We start from the raw sequence: 21,178 nt of genomic DNA, 5'->3' as shown, positions 1-21,178 counted from the left end.
TGCAGTCTGGGCCGCTGGTTGCTAAAGCATGAGCTAGCTTACAAAGGGGAAGAAAACACCTAATGTTTTTGTGTTTTAATGAGTTGTAGTGTGCTGTCAACAAATTATATTTTGCATTACAAGTTTATTATTTAGGAGTAAATACTGTGTCAGAAAAACATAGATGCTATTAACATGCATATGTCTCTCACATCAGAACACTGGTCCAAAAGGAAAATCTATCACTCAGTTCTTTCAGCAAAATGTACTTGTGGTGTTCCTAACACTAACAGTTGAGGAGTCTATATATGATTGTTCTTAAAAATGAAAGCTTTTAACATTTCTATATTAACACAAGTCTTGCAGAAAATTTAGTTGTATTTAGTTAAAAAGCTAACTGCACTGAAGCATTAAAAAAAACATCAGTTTGACAGCTTACCTGACTTTTTCTGCATTGCTTACATACTTTGTTTGTTTAGGGAAAAAGAGAATTATTTCCTATAGTGTAGTATCTTATGGGATACATTTAAAAAAATGTGCATAAATTAGTTAATGCTACAGAATATGCCCAGTATGTACTGAAATTCTAAAGAAAAGCTCAATGCTCAGACTGCACCTATACATCAGTTTCAGTCTCTCCCACAGCTGAATCCAAATCTGTTGCTGCCTACTCTAAAATACAGACCTCACTGGAATCTCTTGCTTTGAGTATAGGTAAGATGAAGTAACACAACAAATTAAATGTTCATTAGTATTTTTTAAAAAATTGTTTATAAATACAAAGAACATTTATCTCAGAAATATTACAAGACTACAAAAAATATATGGGGCTATATTAAAATTTTGCTGCTTTGAGACATGCCGTAGCAACTACAAGTACTAGAGGCTGGCCCAGGGGTATTTATTGTACAAATAGGAGGACTTAAGTTATTTAACTGAGAAGGAGCTGTAAAAAGAAAAAAAAAACTAAACTAAACAAAACTGGAAGCTCAAGGTAAGTCAGTCTATCAGCAGGTGTCAAAAAGATAACATACCCATGCTTAAAAAAATAATGATCAACTGAGGATTTTTAGAAATTTTGGATTAGGTCTGTTCTTACTGAAGCAGATGAGGAGCCTGGAACACCAGTGCTGTGACTCCGCTACCACCACACAGCCTGCAGCTTGTGCCAGTGCCAATGGGACGCACAGGGAGCGCTGCCATCCCTGCCATCACTAGCTCTGCTGCAGCACTCGAAGCCCAGAACAGCGTTGGGAGAAATACCAAAGAATGCAGCAGGTCCTGGATCCTTCTGAAAGCACCGGTACTGGAAAGCAGTGCAAGGTGAGATGATAACTGTATTTTCAGAAGAAAGAGCAAACTGTTTTGTTTTCACCTGGGCTGAGAGATAGTTAGCTGTATTTTTCTTCTATATGCGTGTGTCATTAAGGCCACCAGATCCTAAGAAAATAAAATACTCAAGAATAAGACAACAAATGTTTTTAGGTGACTTTGAAACTGAATGAACTGATAAGCAGGCCTGATCATTATTTTCTATTCTGATGACCTCCTTAATCAATTAGGAAATTTTTTTTCCTACTTTTCAACTCAGATGTAGAATATGAATACGAATATATATATTCTTTCAATTATTATAAAATCCTGATTGAGGAATTAGTTTGTCATATCATAGCTCGCTTTTAATTCACATTATTGAAAAGCAAGAGCAAAAAATATCATGAGAAATTACTTGTTGCTTGTTGCAAATTACTTGTTAGCACCTCCCTAATTTTTAAGGTTAAAACCATTGGTTCTAAATTAAGGCCCTTTTAAACAAAAATTGGACTGTCTGTGCATACAGACCTCATACTGCCAGAAAAACAAACCAGATCATTTGTACAAGACCCTACTTTAACAGTTATGAGTAGCTGTTCCACTTGTAACTCTTGACAAGAGTTGCTACTTGCTCTTGATAATAAAGCACATTGAATTGAAATAGGTGAGAACAGTTTCCATTTTCCAGGAGACAATTCAAGCTTTCAAAACCTAAGCTGAAATTCTTAAAGTTGTGAATCAATAATAATAATCAATAATAATACAAAAAAAAATCAGCAACAAGAGCCAAAAGTTAGCCCCAGTATTTCTGAGACAGCTGTTTCAGCAAGTTACTTTTTTTTTTTTTACTTAAACTACTCACCTACTGCCAGTACTCAGCATTTTCACGTAAGAAAAACTAATATTAAAAAACCCACAGTTTTAATATACTATAGCATCCCAAGTGAACAGACTTAAGTAATCATGGAATTGAAGGGACCTCAAGAGATCAAAGTCCAACCCCCTGCTAAAGCAGGTCCCTATCACAGGTTGCACAGGTCAGTCACTGTTACCTGCTCAGTCAAATCCATAGGCACAGAAAGGTTTTGTCTAATGCAGAGGGAAGGTTAATCTTGAGGAAGCCATAGCTGCAGTGAGAAATTTATCATTTGGATTTTTTAAACCCTTATATTCAATTTCTCTTGAAAGAGAATGACACTACTAGCTGGAAATGAAAACAAGAGCTTGCTTGCTAACTGTAGATGAACTCATGAATGTTAAATTGTTTCTTCTACGGTTGTTCAACTTTGCACCCTGATGACATTGGCTAGTTTTGAATCCATTTCTTCTGCTTGTTAAGCCCACGTGTAATTTTCTCTCTTTAATTTACTGTCAATTGCATAGGAGGAATTAACTTAAAACTCTTGTAGCAGGAACTCAACATTTAGTGATGAAAGCAAGAAATAGAACTGCCAGAGCCACTGAAGAGAAGACATGCGGCATTGCTTACTTAAAGCCCCATCCTGTCCCCCCAAGGACAATAGCTGCTACCAGGATGGCACCAGCGATGGAGCCTATTATAAGATTGGTGGCACTAGGACCTGTGATAAAGGATTACGGTAAGAAAGATGTAAAAAAAAAAAAACAAAAAACAACCACTATATTCACATAAAGTGAAGCAACTTACAGGGTAGTCAACAAGTCCAGGAACATAGACAGCACACACAAGGTGATGTCTGTAGACAATTTCAGCAGGCCCAATTTACTTTTAACAAGAGAATGAAGAAATCTGTTTGTCTCTGCACTGTGGGCTACGTTAACTTCTACCATAGAAGAGGGTAAAATCCACTGTGACTTTTCCTGTTATCTAGTTAATTGATTTTCAACTAAGATATTTTCAACTGAGATGTTTGTGAAGAATTACTTAAAAGTATAAATGCTGTATGTTTTATGACTACAGCAAACGGGGCAAAAAATAATCACAACCCCCTATTTAATATAGACTGTGAAAGGTGGTAGATACTGTCAGCTCAAATTAAAGCATCTAGCACCATTTGCTGAGGCTAAACTTTTCCTAGTTACGTCAATGCTGAGTTTACAAACAATTCTTGACAAAGGAAAGGATTACATAATAAGGAACAGAAGTTGACATAAAAGCTGCATTCCCATTAAGCTTTCCAAACATCAAAGCATCTCTTCATCATCCTCAAGAAGCTACTTAACAACAAAGTAGGGGAAGGGTGGAGCAGGAAAAAAAGAGCAACAAAAAACAGCAGCACAAAATATTTGTGCACTTTTCTGAGGGGGAATAGAACACCTAAATAAGAAATTCATAACTGAACCTTAAGTGTTCTGTTTTCACGGAGTGCAAGAAAACAGTACAATTTTTACCATTTTAATTGCTCTGCACACACACACAAAAGCCTATTGAGCAGTCTTTGATGTAAAGCTAACTGCTTCTCAGCTCAAGGCAAATCAAAACCAACACAGCAGTTATTTTGCAATATATTGCATACTGTGTTTAAACATTTAAATATTCAGGAGTAGTGTTCAGAAACAGTTCTTAGCTCCTCCTATCCCAGTCTCTCAAAATCAAAGTTTCAACACAGCAATAAAATGACACTGAGTTTTGAATGTTATACGACAGCTAACATAAGGAATAAAAAGGCGTAGCCAGAGATCAGCAAAGGAAGGACAGCTGCACTAATTCAGCATTTTAAACCTTCTGCCAGGTCCCAGACACCACAAAAATTTAGAGCTTGACCTAACATCACTGTATCCATTCCATGTTTGCTGTATCAGTGGTTTGGGATATATCAGTAGCTAAATGAAAACTAAGCCCTCAGTTTATGTTTGTAACACTAATCAGAATGAAACAATTACTCTGCAAACATGTTACGAAGTGATGCTGAAAATAAGTATGATTTATTACTATAAATAAGTAGGCATAAAATTCAGGTATAATAAAAAAGTGCTTTCCCCTCATCTTTCATGGGTGGAAAAAAAAATAAGCAACAAAAAACCACCCTATATTCTGCCATGAACTTCAGTTAATACTTTCCTTTCTGAGGCTATACATTTACTTCAAGAAGAATGATTATTTGCTAAAAGGAAGCATAGCAAAATTATAAGGCTTAAACATTATCCCAAACCCTTCCAAGCCCTTGTTTTAAAAACTGCTTCCTGCAATTCATACAAAAAGAATATTTAGGAATATTAATAAAAAACTGTAAAATAAATAGAGTGAGCTTCACAGATATGAGCAATAAACAGATTTTACAACAGTAATTAAGAGGTAATTTTTTACAATTTAGAAAATACCTTGCATAGACTTACCTTTGAAGTCTCACCTGGCTCTAAATTAATAGGAGTGAGTATGGTGCAGCGTAAATGAATGCCATTTGATGGGCACTATACTCCCAATTAAGGCTTGCTTTCAACATTTCACAACCTAATGAGCTATTGTATCCAACTTGGATGTATGGCTTACTCTGGATTTTATCAAATGATTGCACACAACAGAAGACTGCAAACACAGAAACTAATTGATCTGTAAGAAACTCTAGAAACCTCGTTAAATTCTAAAGCTGATTTCTTTCCAGCCATATAATGCTATCTTTCCACAGAAAAAATATGCAGATTAGAATATAAATTAAATTGGACAAAGATGTATTAAATGGCCACTTCTTAACATCTCTCCTCTTACTGTGTTCCCTGGTTGTTAAATATTTGAAAAAGACTGTGGAAAAATTCAATGAAAATTCAAACAGAAGAGAGATCTGAGAGAGGTTAAGTTAATGGACAAGTTACCAAACTGTGTTTAAATAATAAATGAATCCTAAGCAGCTATTTTTCATAGAATGGTTATGGTTACAAGAGACTTCTAAAGATATCATCCACTCTTCCTGCTATGGGCAGGGGCACCTCTCACTAAGCCAGGCTGCTTAATGCTCATCCAACCTGCTTTTGAACACTTCCAATACTGAAGCATCTATAACTTCTCAAGGCAATCTGTTCCACTGCCTGACCAGCCTCACTGTAAAAACGTATTTCTTATATCTGATCTAAATCTACCTCCTTTCAGTTTTAAAACTCCTCCTTTCAGTCCCTCGTTGTGGTGCTACAGGCCCTGGTAATCTTTTCCATCTTTCTTGCAAGCCCTCTATACGTACATAAGAATCAAATAGCCACTGCTAAAATTGAGTTAATAGGCAAACACTTAAGATTCCAGTTCCCCAAAATTATGAAGGTGGTAAAAAACTTTGTATATGAATACATATAAGCATTCTATACTTCAGTATTCTACTGTCTCACAGTAACAGAATACTAGAATCAGAATAACTGGAAGCCTTACTGTAAAACTATTTGTTTATATATACTACTATATGTATGATATACTATACTACTATAGATACGATCAGCTAATAGTTATAGTTATTAGACTAAAAGCCACTAAGAACATAAGTTTGGTTTTTTTTTTTTTTTAATCAAATAGCCCAGGTCACCCTGATTCTATTTTGCAAAATAATTACAAACGTACTTTTTTTTCCCCCATTATTTTCTGAATTTGGTGTAATGTAAACATTCAGACATTTAATTTCAGTGTGACAATTAAAAATTCACAAGCTCTTTTTTTTTTTATGCCCCACATTATCCCAGACAGGAGAAGGTTCAACACTGCATGAGCAAATCAGACGACACAGACACAGTCAAATCACAGACAAATACGACCACCACATGACAAAGCTAAAGGGGTAATACACAGGGGGCTCAGGTGCATACGGTTACCTCACACACTAGGCACCAAACATAAAACTCAAACTATGAAAAATGCTTACTCTATTCCCCACCCTGTGCCTCCAAAAATCACCCCCAAGGCCAGAATGGTCCCTGCCACTGCACCTATTAGCCTGTTAGTGGCCATGCTCACTGTGTGGAGGGAAAAGGGAAGATTTTTTAAGAAAATGATCATGTCATATACGTCTGAAATGAAAACATGAAATAGTTCCTCAAAGGAATATTTTACTTTATAAACTTTTGTCTGGTAAACAATTCAAGCCTCTTATCAAACTCTTATTTACCAAATACTGTAGCTTTAAAAATTCAGATATAAGTCTTGTCTTATTTGAATGCCTGCAATATTTCAGTGTGAAGTTTTCCCATAAAGGTAAGACTACTCCTTTTAGCTGTGACTGTATTCTTCTTTAAACATGGAACATCTTCAACTTACTGCTTTATCAAGTTTAATACAGCCAAAACATAAATGAATTACCAACAAGAAAACTTCCTTTTGGTCATCAGAAACATACTGTATCCATAGTATATAACTAAGCAAATGAAAATTGTTCATTTGGAAACAGTTCTTTTGCGTGGGGGAAAAAAACACCAAAAAATGATTTAAATTAATTCCTTTACTATTTTGCAGTATTTTCCTTTTTAACTGTATTTACCACTCTACATTACATAAATAGAAAAACATATGATGCCTTTTAAAAGGTAAAACTTTTAAAAGGTAAAACATACTGCACTTCAGTATGTTTACAGAGCCTTAATATGCTGAGGCTTTATTTTTCATTTTTGGAGGAAACTTTTTGAGAAAAAGAAATCTACATTTCATATGTTGCAAAAAAAAAAGTTAAAATGTTGATAGATTCATTGCATCATAATTGAACATAAAGAAGCATATGAATTCTCTAATGGGAACTTTTTCAGGGACAAAGACTATATAATCTTCATGCTGGAAGTCTCTTTTGAAATTGCTTCTTAATTTTGTTTGTTTCATATACACAAACACACACACACACACACACACACACACTTGAGACATAGGTTTTTGTGTTAAAAACAAACAAACAGTATTCCACTAGTCAAACAAAGTCCCAGTTCCGTAAATGACATTGCCAAGACCTTGCGTGTGTATGGAGTCCCACCAACTTCAAAACCATTATCCAACGCTGTAAAAGAATTCAAAGTTTCTGCAGTAGCCAAACACTAACAGCAGGAGCTCCTTACCAAAACACCTACCATCCTGAGCTGCTCTCCCATGGGTCTGCTGGTCAGTAGGTTGCAGAGTTTAGACTAGTGTAAGACCTATGTATAAATATACTTAAGGACCACTAATTTTTAAATCCTCAAATACAGTATAGAGGCACAAGTAATTGATGGATGATACAAAATTCTCAAAAGTGCAGCAAAAAACTATCATAATAATATATAAACAAATACCAATACTATTTTCCTATACGTAGTTAAAACATAGTAAGAAAAATGGTAGTATCTATGGTGTGAAAAGTTTTAAAGCAATTTATGTGAGTTTTTACATCTTTGAAAAGCTATATAACCTCTCCCTAAATAATTACCTTCTCTTACGATAAGTAGCTGAAACCAGAAGAAATTAAAGCCCTCAACTCAATATCAGGGCTCCTGACTTAAGCAAATCTTTTCCCAAAGCTTTTGACAATGTGTAAAGAGGATTCTAGTTTATTTACATTTCCCCCCCCCCCTTGTCTATCAAAGTGTAACACTTCCACCAGAGGTACTAAATGTAGTGCAAAGAGCTCATCAAGAAGTTATTCTTGTAAGAAAGAGCTGGTGTTTCTACTTTTATATAGAATTAGGTAGATGGAAGTAATCTGGATTTATTTGAAATGATGATTTGTAATAGAACTGTAGAAGCACTAGAAAACATTTGCCAGGGTTCTTGTAAAAAATATTGCTATTACAATACAAAATAGCTTTCTACTTTTTTGCAGGTACTTCCTGGGAGATTTCAGTCTGAATCTGTCAAATATCTAAACTTCCTGACAGTCAAAACTCAAAACACCTGCAGCCGTAAGTGACAAATTTGCTTATTGTTAAAGAAGAAAATATATCCAACATTTTCTAATACAGAGGAAAACAAGTATATCCACAGTGTGATACCTGAAAACTTTTTCTATTTTCTTTACATGTGGACGTGTTCTTTGAAGAACAAGAAAAACATAATTCACTGTTTTCCACTTATGAGAATATAATTGCTTAAAATCTCTCATGCATTTACTGCAGTCAGTAACCATGATAAAAACTGTAAAAATTAAAGGTCTGACACCAATACACAGGTATGGCTATTACCTCTGTCTATGCCTGATTTCTTGCATTTGCTCTAGTTTAGAAAGTCAGATTATATTCATACTAGATATCACTCTCTGATGTTGGATTTGGTTGAGATGTCATAATGTTCTCACAACTGACTATCTTCTATTTTTGTAATTTTGAGAAAAGGAGACTGGTTCTGTCTCTGAAATATAACAGAAATTTAGGGCTAAGGAAAAGCAAGTATTTTGGTTTTTGTCTCAGACTTGTACACTGGCAATGACAGAAGCACTGATAAAATAATGGAAATATTTTAGTACTTCGGATTTTTTCAGAACTATGGAAAACTATTTCTGTATTCTGTTGACATTATCTCTCAATGGAATCCTCTATTAACACACCTAAAGAGTTTATAGTATCTGTCAGTATTCAAGCTCCTAAATTCATATGTAGGTGATTCAACATCAATAAATTACTATAAGAACAAACAAAAATAATTCCTCTTTTGAAATTCTTTGAATCACCTTGTAACAAAAACATTCTCCCTCTTTTCAGTGGAGTCCACTGAAAACTGGAGTATAAACTACGTCTGTCCATTTGAAATTATACCAATTAGTTTCAATCACCAGAATCTAACCAAGATAAATATACCTCCTCTGTTGCATTTTCTTTTTCTTTTTTTTAAACAGGATGAAATAACTACTTAGGATTTGGAAATCAGCAACGCAGTACTTCAGATTTTACAAGCAGTGTTTCAACATTAGGAAAGTGGAATGGAAAGAATCTCTGTAAGACAGCGTACAAACCAGGCAGCTCTATAAAGAACTGCAGCAGGGTTAGGTGTCCAGGAAGTACCTGCAAATATTCCCAAAGAGAAGTCCAGACTGTTCTAAGATGGCCTCTTCCACAGTTCTTGGTAAAGGTCTACTGGAACCCACTGGACCAAAAGATTATGGCAGAGATGACAGAATTGGAGCAATTCTGGAGGGACACACCAAAATTCTGTCTCCTCATCATAAAATCACAGAGTATCCTCAGTTTGAAAGGATCCAACAAAGGTCATTGAGTCCAACTCCTCTGAAGCCCTGGACGTATCAAAGAGTGATCAACTGCACTGTAAGTACTACATTTTTAAGCTTCTTTCCAACAGCTTTATAGAATGGACTAAAGACTTCAGAAATGCAATTTAGCTGCAAAATCATCTGCTTATTGCTTTATCTGTAAAGGCATAATTCTGGATGAAGACGGTCTGATAAGGACAATGTCCTGATGGCAGGAAAAGCTTAAAAACCTTAGACAACCCAAGGCAGAGAAGTCAAAAGAGAATCTCAGATGCCTTTCTTCCCCTTTGGAAAACATTTTTGATTAATTATTTCCTCAATAATTCCTCATATTTAGCTGAACTGAATACCTCCTATGTAAACAAGAATAAGCAATAATGGTTGTAAGAATAATAAAAGTCCTTAATTTTTTTTTTTTTTTCTATCCCTTGAAATCTTGATGCCCCAGAACCAAAGCTGTTTTCACCAGGGACACTCCACTTCTTTCTATTTCTTATTCCACAGTATCAGAATTATGTGAGAATAGCTAAGGGAACTGGAAATCTATAATAAAATATAAATACTTGGATATGTAAAATAGAAGAGCTACATTTAGTGAGCTTCCAATCCCCCCCCAAAAAATTGAAAAATAAAAATAAAAATAAAAAAAAAAAAGAAACTGCATATTGCTACCTACTGAGATCTCCCCAAAATGTAAATTAGAAAATTAGTTTAATCAGTTCTCAAAGAGAGACGACCTACATCATTTACACGAAGCAGAATTTTACTGCAGTACTGACACACACCACACACAAAAAGTAATAAATATTTGAAATAATATTAAAACTGAAATCACACAAACCCTTGGGTCCTTCATCTTTCTTGTTACCAGTATCCCTGATAGGATCATCAATACTGCAGTCTGTCCCAGCCCAGGAAAAATTACAAATGCAAGTGGCTTCATTACTGCAGACCTGAAAAAGAAAATAATAAAATAAAGAACAGCAGTTGCTTTTTAACTATAAGTTTATTTAACAAGTAATTAGGTAGTTAATTTATGAAATAAAAATTTGTGTTCGTATGTTATAGCAATAGCACTCAGTGTTTAAAAAGAGTATAATAATACACTAGTAGCCTGAAAGTTTCCTTTAACCTTCTAAATATACTTGTATGCTAGGAAAAGTATAAATATACTTGTTATAATGCTAGTTCCCAGTGGTTCCATCATCATTTGCACTTCACATCTGCACAGGATGTAAGAGATAACAGAAATCTCATCCACTAACAAATTACCTACAGTCATTAGAACTTCAGTCTGGATGTCCTGAAAGAATACAAACAATCATATTTAAAAATGCTCAAGACTTGGTCATGCTTTACAGCCTCTGCTTTACAGTCTCTTCCCATACAGAAAAACAACTAAGATTTTCAGTGCATTTGTCATCATGAGAAGACACGAGAATTAGACAAAACAAAAAAGGAAGTTTGACTGTGGAATTCAAAGGGAAATCAACTGTTAGGTACCAGCTAATAATATCTTTTGGATGCTGGAACATAATATCAAAAAGTCAGACTAAGTAATGCATGCACTAAGGATTAGAAATAGCATATGTGATTATTATTATTTTTTTCATTTAACTTTTATCTCACTCTGCTTCTTGAAGTGCTCACTGGAGAAACTTATCTAGAAAGATGATAACAAATGCATCTTATTACAGGTTTGATCAACTGAAGTATTCTTTAAGAATAACTCGAAACAGAAAAGGTATCAGAGATCTCTGATTACTTGTGCTACTTTTCCAATATACCAAGATTTCTTCTTGATCCTCTACATTCCATTTTTAATGCTTTTCATAACTTTGCAGGGCTCAGATTCACCTCATTTTCAGTTACACATAACAAGAAAAAAAAGCCTTTTATGTACAAAATTCAGAACCTGAGGCAACTATCACAGGCCCACTGAATCCTACAGTGGAGAGATTTTTAACAATATTACCATTTTTACCATAACATAGACATACAACACTGGATTTGTCGTTCAAAACATTAGCATCTGAAGACAGACAAACTTACGGGTAGAAGAAGAATACAATGCAACTGAATGTAAAATGATATAATTTCTGTATGTTCAAGAAGAACATATAATCTCTATTTAGGTTCAGCCTTTTATAATTTTAATTATTTAAGTCATCAGGTGTACCACAGGACCAACTTAATAAAGACATTAGTATGCAGGAAGAACTTTAACTTAAGATGACAAGTAGCTTGAAATATGGATAACATTGTACAGAAGTCTTTACAATAACTGATGTAAAACTTTCTCGATAATAGCAACAACACTCTGGATATAACTTCTGGTCTAATTTGATGATATTTTAGAAAGCAAAGTTGTGTCTGCTTCACAAAATGGCAATGTTCCCCAGAATCTTAACATGTTTTGTTTGTTTTTCAGATCAACAGGTCTCAGGAACACTTGCAAGTAGAAAATGCCACAGGGTACACATTAAGATCACATCTAGCAGAGAGAACTGGAGAAGCTCAGCTGCAAAACTGCAAGCACAGACTCACCCCATGACCGGAACAGACTTTTCCATTCGAACCAATGGGACAGCTACTTATGTTCAAGGATTGAATTGGCAGGCACTTTTTGTCCAGACACATCATTTGAGGACCACATGGAGCTCCATCCTCCACATAACCTAAATCTGTATCATCATCTAAAAGAACATGAGCACCACTAGGAGAAATAAGTTTTAAGGTAATATTAGTATTATGACTGCAGTCTTTTGAAAATATTAAACATGTCAGTGTAGATAGTAAAATCCTTGTGATTTTCTCACATTAGAACATATAGGAAGATCAAACAAAATTATAATCTTTGTCCACAGCACTGACAGCGTTGCAGTAGTCAGACCAAAAAGAAGTCTAGACAACGATGTAAATACACAACTTTGTGGAATAACAGAAGACTTAAGAATCGTTGATTACTCAGGTTCTATCTACCTAACAGAGTACTCTCTGCATGACAGTAATTTTGACAATATCTTTAAAATATAAATCCAGTAGTGTGCACAGTAAACTAAAACCCATTTACCTGCCCTTTAAATGAACCATAACTTAAGATCTTACCTGGTCATAACTCTTCACAATTCCCTTTCTCTCAACCATCACTTTTCATACAGTTATTTCTCTACAGATATAATCTTTAATCTATGGGTCTTTGGCAGTTACAGTTATTTTTTTCCAGCAAAATATAATGCTGAACATTTACTCTCAACCACGCAATTTTGCTACTATAGAGTCCAGATAGAAGGATTGAGAGCACAGCCCACTTTTCACCTCTTCAAAATATGGAACATTTTCTTTTGATCACAAGAAATACCACTCAAAATAATAATTTTGCCATAAGATATCAATTATTTTTAAATAATATATTTTTACATTTATCTTCATTTAATTAGTTTTGACAGACCAAAATTGTCTTGGAACACTGCAGTATCTTTTACCTGCAGTCTACTATTCGTCCTTGATGATAAAAAGAATTTGGGATAATTTCTCCTTGAACTTGACCAACTCGTGGAACTTTAGTAAGATTAGTGCAGAGCAAAAAGCCACAGAAAACATCGCTGTAAAAACAAAAACAGAGGAGTTATGAAGTAAACAGTCATGATGCAAAAAAAGAAAAACCAGATACAATGCTCCTAACGACAGTAGGTAATACATTGCCATAAGCCAGACAATAGGCATTCAGAGTATAAGTTTGGAACTACAGTACTACTTGGTGTAACTGACAAGAGGCAGAAACAAGTAGTCATGCATTGTAATATACCACTGAACAGTATTTATATTACATTCATGTGAACAACTCATCCACATTCTATAATATAATGGAAAGGAACCAAACTGTATGCAGCTTCATAATACCAGGCTAAATTACATTTTCATACATTTAACATTTTTCATTAATGTGAAGCTTGAATTTTTAATTGCTTTTTATTTCACTTGCAGGAACACAGAAACATAGTAATAACAATGTGCAGAGTGTGTGTGTTAATTTTGGTAAAGAATTTACTTTATTTGTGGATACACCAGATCCCAGGCATTTGGACATAAAAGTGTGACTTTTTGCTGCCTTGGCCCCTAGACTTCTTTGAGAACATTGAAAAATCTTTTTAAAATCTGGAATTCTTTAAAAGCATATTGCTGAGTCACACATGGATTCTTCAGAAATGCCTATGGTAGGTACTTTTTCAGGCTGCAAACATTGTGAAGGGGAGAGGATTCAAAATAATGCAAAACACTGCTGAATTACTGATGAGAAAGTAAAAAATACACCAATATTAATCTTTTTTTTTCAATAGCAATCAGTTCTACTATAGGCTGCACTTACTGTTTGCTACACTGAATCCATCGGTCTCCATCCTTTCCACAGTTTCCTTTTTTTGTGCCTTCTGTATTAAGCTTCTCATAGCAAAATTTGTCAGACCCTGAAGACTCTGTTGATGAATGAAAAAAAGGAATGTACTTTTCACAGGTTATGAAAGTCTGCACAATATTTTATTGCAGCAGTTTTCTGGTATGGGAACACCAAACACACCAACACCACCTACAAATGGCATTTCTAAGATAATCCTCAGTGTTCATAATCTCTTGGAACTATTCTAAAATCAATCCCTTCAGTGACTGTATTGTTTTCTTTACTTGGATTTACCTGTGGTCTGATTTTGTTTACTTCTTAACATCTGCATATAACATTAATCTAACTTTTTCCACTGCAGAAAACAATAAAAAAAGGGTAAATAAGACTCATTTGCATTAAAATCACATGTACAGAAGACAAAACTAATGATATAAACGTGTGAGATGCAAACAAATTAGTTAACAAAAATTTCTACTGTTTTTAATATTATCAATAAAAGAAGCATGAGGGGGCAGCATAACACTTAAAAAGGCATCAGAACACAAAGAAAACGTTATCTCCATCCAATTTTACACCTATATAGCATATTTTATATTGTGCTAAGATAGACAAGAAACGTTAAAGCTATATTTCTCCCCTCTCATCCCCTGAAAAAGCAGAGATTCTTCAGTCTCAAGTAGGCAGCATCAACAGTTGCAGCTATGTTTGTTTAGATAGAATGCAAGAAAACATTCAGTCCTTGAGTGCAGGATATCCTCTACTGAACTGTCTCAAAGTCACTGAACAGAACATTTATCCTCTGTCAGCTGCATAATCCACAAGTACAACTTTATCAAACACATCTGGGCTTAATTTTGTGATATGGATATTTAAATTTATACTACTGTACTTTCTTGAGTACAGGATGATATAATAAAGATAGAAGGAGCAGCTTTAGTATGAACCAGTACTAAGATAAGGGAATTGACAACTGTCATTAAAAAGAAAGCAACAACAACAACCAAAAATATCTGTTAGGAACTATAAAAAAAAAAATGAAATCCTCAAACCCACTTTTCCCCCCCATAACATTGTATCTAAATTGCTAATCTCACCTAACCCCATCAGGGTTAGGTATTTGCTGTCCTATCCATGTCTTACTGTCATCACTGCCAAATGAGTGTGCAACTTGAAATTTCACTTGGCAATCAAGTCAGTTTCACACAGCAGCCTACAGAAACCCTGCACTTACAGTAGGGAGAACAAAAAGTAAACATACAATCAAAGATAAGAATTAACTGCAAATAAAATATGTTTAAGGTAATAAAAGTCAACCTACTAGATCCCCAGATATATTTGCACTGATTATCTCTTGTCTTGCATTCACCATTATAGCAACGTCCCTAAACAAAACACAACAGGTTAGCAATGAGAACTGAACACTCGCCTTTCCTTTCCCACCCTGACAAAATGTCTGATTATATTCTTCACCCACATCTTGGGACGTGCAAGTTTTCATGAGTTGGAATAGATGGAGAATCTTGAGTTGTGCTCAGATTCTCAAAGTCAGTTGATGCCTAAGATGCACAGAGATTTCAGCAGCTATTTTATATTTTTCATTTACATAGTCATATAGAACATATCTACATGGATAATATATCTACATTCAAAATGTAGATACCACACGGATTTTGCTCCAGCTACAAATCTGTACTATTCATAGTGTATAATGCATGAAAAACGTTGATGTCCAAAGACAAAATCTATGCATAAATACCGAAGACAGGATTTAAGAGGGAAAAAAAAAAAAAGGAAATTTGTATTTGGTTGATTTGTATTAGTTGATGTGCAGGGGTTTTAGAACATTACATACCTGATTAGAATCACAAGCATATCCATCTTGTTTATGAAGATTTGGTGGACACTTAAAAAAAGAAAGATTATACATCAGAAGATGACATATAGACATTGCATGGTCTTAAATACACAAAACATATAAAGGAAGTAGATAATATAATCACTGCAGGAATTTTCATAGTTACTCATAAAAATAAAGAAATTAACATCCTGAGCCACGAAAACAAGACTTGACTCTAACTTCCTGCATATCCCCAGATGAAATTAAGGAGTTGGGGCAAAATAAAAATCAAAACAAATGTATTCACGAACAGGATATTTGATAACTAATATTTGGGAATATGTTTACTCACATGCAACATTTCCACTGCATTCATTTCAGTGCCATTAAGAGAAGTTAGTTGTAACCTACCTCCCCACAGACTAGAGACATGTTTTATTATGATCATACTGTCATGTTCTCTTGGCACTGAAAAAATTTTGGTATGAAGAATTCATTAGCTCCAGAAGCTTCAGCTTACTAAAGTTAAGAGTAGACAAGACTTGGTGCTTTTCTTCATCAAAAAGAGATTGGTAAAGGTTTGAAAAGGGTACATTGCTGCAACATACATCACAGCCAATACTTTCAAAGCAGCCATTCTAGACAAAGAAAGTGCTGCTCTCTTCCAGTAAGAGCCCCCCATCTACAGAATGAAAGGCTTACGATAAAATCTGTAAGTGTGAATGCCTCAAACGTTACTATTATTGTATTGCCATCTGTAATTACAAGCAATGCCCACCATGAGATCTATCCTGAATCTTATTTCTTCAATGCTAAGAACTTGATGCAGTAGATGACTGCAGCAGAGTTAAGAAGTTCCTATGTAATCCTGAAGCAAAATTTGCAGTACTGAAAAGGAACATGTATGACCTAACCAATCAAAACTACTTTGCAAATAGAAGATGTGCTGAATGTTGACTATCTTGAAGAACCCAACCTTTTGGCAGCTTAGCTTACTAGCTAAGTATTTTCAACAAAAATGCATAGAACTTTTAAAATAATCACAAGTGAACTCTTAAAACAAATTGGGACTAAAATGCTATATTTTTAGGTGTATACATTTTACATAACTGCATTTCAAACTGTTTAATCTCATAAAATCTTACTGTTACTACCTTTGAACCTATTCACATTTGCAGTATATTGTCAGTACTCATTCTATAGAGTACAGGAGGATGTCTGGAATAAAAGCTATACCAAAAACCCCACGTAAGTTTTAAAAGAAAAATCATATTTTGAGTCTGCTATATTTTTAATTAATATTTATTTATTGAGCTTCTAATGGTTTGTGTTCTTATGTTTAACAAATTTTGTTAGGATCAAATAATAAAAAAAAACAATCCCCTCTCTTTCCCCCAGCACAGTTATCTGTGAGTACACAATGGTGCATTTTGTTAGTCTGGATTTTTCTCTTGCAAATAAACATTAATAGTGTGAGCACAGAAGCTCCTTACATACCTGGCCAGAATCTCCCGTGCAGAACTCCGCAATATCACATTCGTTCACTGCATATCTACAGTCATAGCCTCGTGGAAAAAACTAGAAAATGAAGAATAGAGTAAGATTACATAAAAGCAAAACTGAAAGTTCCAGTTTGGAATGAACGCTCATTTTAATGCTCTGTAAACACTATGCTCATATATATTTGTGGTGAGCTTTTTTTTGTTTGTTTGTTTTTGGCTAAGATCAGAACACGTTCTCAATAACTATTTCCAAGGATGAAAAAGATTTCAGTCTCTTCATCTTTTAAAGACTGTAAATGACAATTGGAAAGAATAGCTAAACTACAACAATACTCACAAGACATGATGTATTACAGCAGGGTCCATCACTACAATGAGCTCCATTAGAAAGAGAGCACTTCTTACAACAGTCTGCATAGCATTCCTGCAGAAAATATTAAATGATCTTTTTAGTTTTCCATTTAAAATATTTTTTTCTGTCCAATCTTTCCAACAAACTGTCATGTACCAGCACAAAAAAAATCAGTTCAGCACTGACAACTTCAAATTATAAGCTGGAAGAATCCTTTGCAATGCTCAAATAGTGAAGTAAGGGGAAAACATTGACATACATGCTACAGCAATAAGGAGATACATACCTTCTGAAACCTCTGCACAGGCACAGCATGGCACAATGCAGAAAAACAATTAATACCACTAACTATGTGTAACTACGTTAAAATAGCAGAACAAGGACTCAAGGCTACAGGGCAAATTTTTGCAAAACAGATCCTTAAACAATTCTGTATTAGAGAAGAGAAAAACAGCTTCCTCATATTGTCTGAATATGAACACCTATCTCCAGCATGCCGGTGAGGAACCTAACACTGCAGGCACACTGTCCAGGGAAAGGAAAGGCTAAATGCTTCTACAATGCAATTCAAAATATATGAGGAAACAGTATGTCCTTTCCAACAAAATGACAGGAAGACAGCTGAGGTCAGATCTCAGCTTTGCACTCACTCATTCTCACTGGAAAAAGATGTTTAATGTAGTCCTTCGACTGAGTTGTTTCATCGCAAAAGGCAAAACAGGTCAATTTCCAAGACCTTTCCTCCTCTCATACCAATCATTTAACTTAATGTATTTTGTGAGAATTATATGCAATTCTTTACTTGCCATTCGGAAACCGCAATCGCATTCTTCTCCTGCTTCTACATATCCATTTCCACACTCAGTAGTTTCAAAGAGCTGAAAGCAAAAGAAGCACCACAACCCAATTAATAACCAGGAAAAAAACTCTTTGCAATTCACACATTAGACTGTGTTGTTCGATAGTAGAAAAAATGAAAATCTAAGGATAACTATAAGTGTGATTTTTCTAAATGAAGTAAAATCAAAATTCCTGTCAACCTTTATGCACAGCATTGGGCTAAAACCTCAAGGCCCTGTGACTGTTCTTCAGTTCAGCTGTTCTAATAGGCAGTCAGGATATTATGCAATAAGCCATCATAGGTATAACTGATTTTAATTTTTTTAATTTACATCTTCTTACCCATTTTCAGTTACAGTATTTAACTAGTTTATTCCTATTACATTTTTCATATATATATCCATTTTATGCCTCTCCACCCACTCCCTGTTCTCTCTCTCAGAATATCTACTGCCAATAACAACCTGATACTTCCTCCAAATGGTAAAGGTTATTACAGGTGAAGTCAGCCAGAGAAGAGCTTAATCACGTAAAATTGCTTTAAAACTCCTTAAAAAATAAACAGAGGGAACACTAATGCCTTATTTAAAGGAAAGAAAGCACAAACTACATGGATAATCAATATAACATACAGTTTTGGGTGCCAAATCAAAAGTACAGTGAAACAATAAGCACATGTACTTTTCTTGTCTAGCAATGTCAATACAGAAAATTGATTTTTTGTTTGTTTCTTTCTTTGTTTTTTCCTCTCTCTAAGCCATTGACACTCCTATGTTCCTGTGGAAACACCAAGATCTGCTATTCTGAACCTGAAATTCAGTTCTCCATTGAACAGACCTGGTTATTTGACCTGCAGCTGGTAAGATAATCAAAAGGGGTCAGAGAATTGCAAGAAACAAAAAGCACATACACATACATCAGAGCCAAACTAAAAAGCTAGCATCTAAAACTTAAAAGTTAGCATCACACTGACTGCTTAACATGAGTATATTTTAATTATCTAAAGTTAAACGTGCTATTTTCCACCTCACATCTACCTCAAAACTTAAGATTCAAAATGACATACGACTTTTTTTCCCCCCAGTTATTTCCTCTAATTTCAAAGCTGCAAAACATTAACACAGATAATATATAAAGGGAATTTCAACCATTGTCCTGGGACCATTTTTACCGAAGTAAACCACATTTTTATTCTGTATGCAGTCAATTTGATAATTACTTCATATTGCCCTACTAGAAAATTATCCTATTTTAACCACAAAAGATAAAACACTTTTTCCTTTCCCCCTACTTACTTTTTCCTCTAATTCTTGCAATCTTATTCTGTAAGCAAAAATTGCTAGAGGAAAAGACACCAACAAGCAAATTTTTTTAGTTAACTGTGCAAGGTAGATTTCGTAGCACAGAAAACACAATCTAATGGGCCATGTGATGCTGAATTCCACAAGGACAGCAAGTTTGGCATCATGATTAAACAGAGTATTAATACTTTGGATTGATTGTACATTGGAAAAAGTGCCACATGGAGCATTTTTACACTACTTGGCTGCTTTAGAGGGATGTCATGCTCATGTCACTGTAGAAAAAATACAGCCTTGGTGAGTTTTTAATGAAAAAATGGATGGATGGTACAAGGAAAAATTATAAATTACGTTTTGTTAGTTGTACATCTACAATGAAATGAACTTCAGTAAAAACAGAACTGCTGTCTAGATGCAGTAAACTATTTATTTGCCAGTTAACACACTAAGTAGATTCCTTTCAGTAACATCAAGCAAAAAGCTCCAGAAATGAGTGAATGTGGAGCATGCACAGCAATCTCACTTCTGGATTTATTTTGCCCTACTTCCAGCTTAACAGGCAGTGCCTTTATGCTAAAATGATGTGTGTCTAGCTATGCAAATCAACTGCAAGGTTTGTCATTCTTTGAAAAATTAAGAATAGAAAACATATAATATGATTCCTCTTCAGGTTATTTTTAAATGCTATGGAAGTGAATACCCAGTTAACCACAAGAAAATATCCACACAGATGTTTTAATAAATCTAAGAACAGATGTTTTAGTGGAACAATTTCATTTTCACTATGTTTAGCAGAGGTAGTGACTACCAACGCATTTATTACCTTTGTTGGCCTGTTGAAAAGACAGGCACCTCCCCCACGAAGTAAAAATTCTTTGTATTCTGCTATGCTGCACTTGGAGAATTTTCTGGAATGATATACCCTAGAATAGCAAAGAATCAGCTGAGTGAATGCCTTGAAATATCAACTGGAAGGGGGCAGAGGGATCATACCATTTTTTGTACTGTAAATATTTTCCAGGTTTTCATTTATTAGTACTAAAACACACAGACAATGTCCAATACATAAATATTAATGTCAGAATGTAAACTATGAATTCATTCCGGAGCGCTCAGTTATTGAGAGTAATAACATACCCTGTTTCCTCCATGATGCAACCACCCCAGGATTCAGTGCAGTCACACTCTTCTCAGACAAATCAAAATACAACAGAAAAGGAAAGCAGTTATAAATACGCTCGCAATAAAAATAAAGTACTCACAATAAACTGGACCTTGACTAATTGCACAAATTATACAAAAATTAACAGACTGCTTGGCTATTCAGCTCTAAAAAACAGACCAATTGAAGAAATATTAATGTATTTAAAATTAATGTGGTCCTTTCCCATCATCATACGTGCACACTTTTAATACAGTGTTTCAGGCAGTTTAGAATGCTCAACACAGCGGGCAACATTCTTCCCTATGTGCTCTCAGTACAGGCAGTGTGAGTACACACAGTAACAGTGGTTTTTACAACTGCTCCCTTCATGTTGCTTCC

General features: G+C 34.7%; 2 protein-coding genes and 1 long non-coding RNA gene across 22 annotated transcripts in view; 2 read left to right on the top strand and 1 right to left on the bottom strand.

Annotated features, from left to right (window-relative positions):
* Positions 1 to 1,222, top strand: part of DYTN (dystrotelin) — a 54,979-nt gene extending 53,757 nt beyond the window's left edge. For 4 of the 8 annotated variants that reach the window (XR_016468334.1, XR_016468332.1, XR_016468340.1 and 1 more), the window contains one exon: positions 625 to 688. The gene's annotated coding sequence lies outside the window, so the exon portion shown is untranslated. Of the gene's footprint in view, positions 1 to 624; positions 689 to 1,066 lie in introns of those variants that run through there. The other 4 variants (XR_016468338.1, XR_016468336.1, XR_016468337.1 and 1 more) reach the window with 4 other exon arrangements.
* ADAM23 (ADAM metallopeptidase domain 23) overlaps positions 1 to 21,178 on the bottom strand; it is a 64,974-nt gene that overhangs the window by 8,515 nt on the left and 35,281 nt on the right. For 4 of the 11 annotated variants that reach the window (XM_090144164.1, XM_031601270.2, XM_090144168.1 and 1 more), the window contains exons 14-25: positions 20,773 to 20,821; positions 20,459 to 20,558; positions 18,301 to 18,372; positions 17,480 to 17,566; positions 17,138 to 17,218; positions 15,656 to 15,706; positions 15,122 to 15,185; positions 13,774 to 13,879; positions 12,890 to 13,009; positions 11,952 to 12,120; positions 10,246 to 10,357; positions 2,783 to 2,873 (exon numbers count right to left, since the gene is read on the bottom strand). In XM_090144164.1, the coding sequence (XP_090000290.1) occupies positions 2,783 to 2,873; positions 10,246 to 10,357; positions 11,952 to 12,120; positions 12,890 to 13,009; positions 13,774 to 13,879; positions 15,122 to 15,185; positions 15,656 to 15,706; positions 17,138 to 17,218; positions 17,480 to 17,566; positions 18,301 to 18,372; positions 20,459 to 20,558; positions 20,773 to 20,821 (1,102 nt within the window). Of the gene's footprint in view, positions 1 to 1,120; positions 1,315 to 2,782; positions 2,874 to 6,110; positions 6,202 to 9,340; positions 9,429 to 10,245; positions 10,358 to 11,951; positions 12,121 to 12,889; positions 13,010 to 13,773; positions 13,880 to 15,121; positions 15,186 to 15,655; positions 15,707 to 17,137; positions 17,219 to 17,479; positions 17,567 to 18,300; positions 18,373 to 20,458; positions 20,559 to 20,772; positions 20,822 to 21,178 lie in introns of those variants that run through there. The other 7 variants (XM_090144170.1, XM_090144167.1, XM_090144174.1 and 4 more) reach the window with 4 other exon arrangements.
* The window catches only part of LOC149917280 (uncharacterized), a 33,323-nt gene continuing 24,196 nt past the window's right edge, over positions 12,052 to 21,178 (top strand). For 2 of the 3 annotated variants that reach the window (XR_016468348.1, XR_016468346.1), the window contains exons 1-3: positions 12,052 to 12,141; positions 13,392 to 13,621; positions 19,092 to 19,193. This is a non-coding gene — a long non-coding RNA (uncharacterized LOC149917280). The remainder of the gene's footprint in view (positions 12,142 to 13,391; positions 13,622 to 19,091; positions 19,194 to 21,178) is intronic. The other variant, XR_016468347.1, reaches the window with a different exon arrangement.

This window comes from Phasianus colchicus, chromosome 7 (genome assembly GCF_987193195.1).
Source record: "Phasianus colchicus chromosome 7, bPhaCol1.hap1.1, whole genome shotgun sequence".
NCBI classification, from domain to species: Eukaryota; Metazoa; Chordata; class Aves; order Galliformes; family Phasianidae; genus Phasianus; species Phasianus colchicus.
The sequence above is the reverse complement of the archived record's forward strand: the minus strand, read 5'-3'. Positions and strand labels throughout refer to the sequence as shown.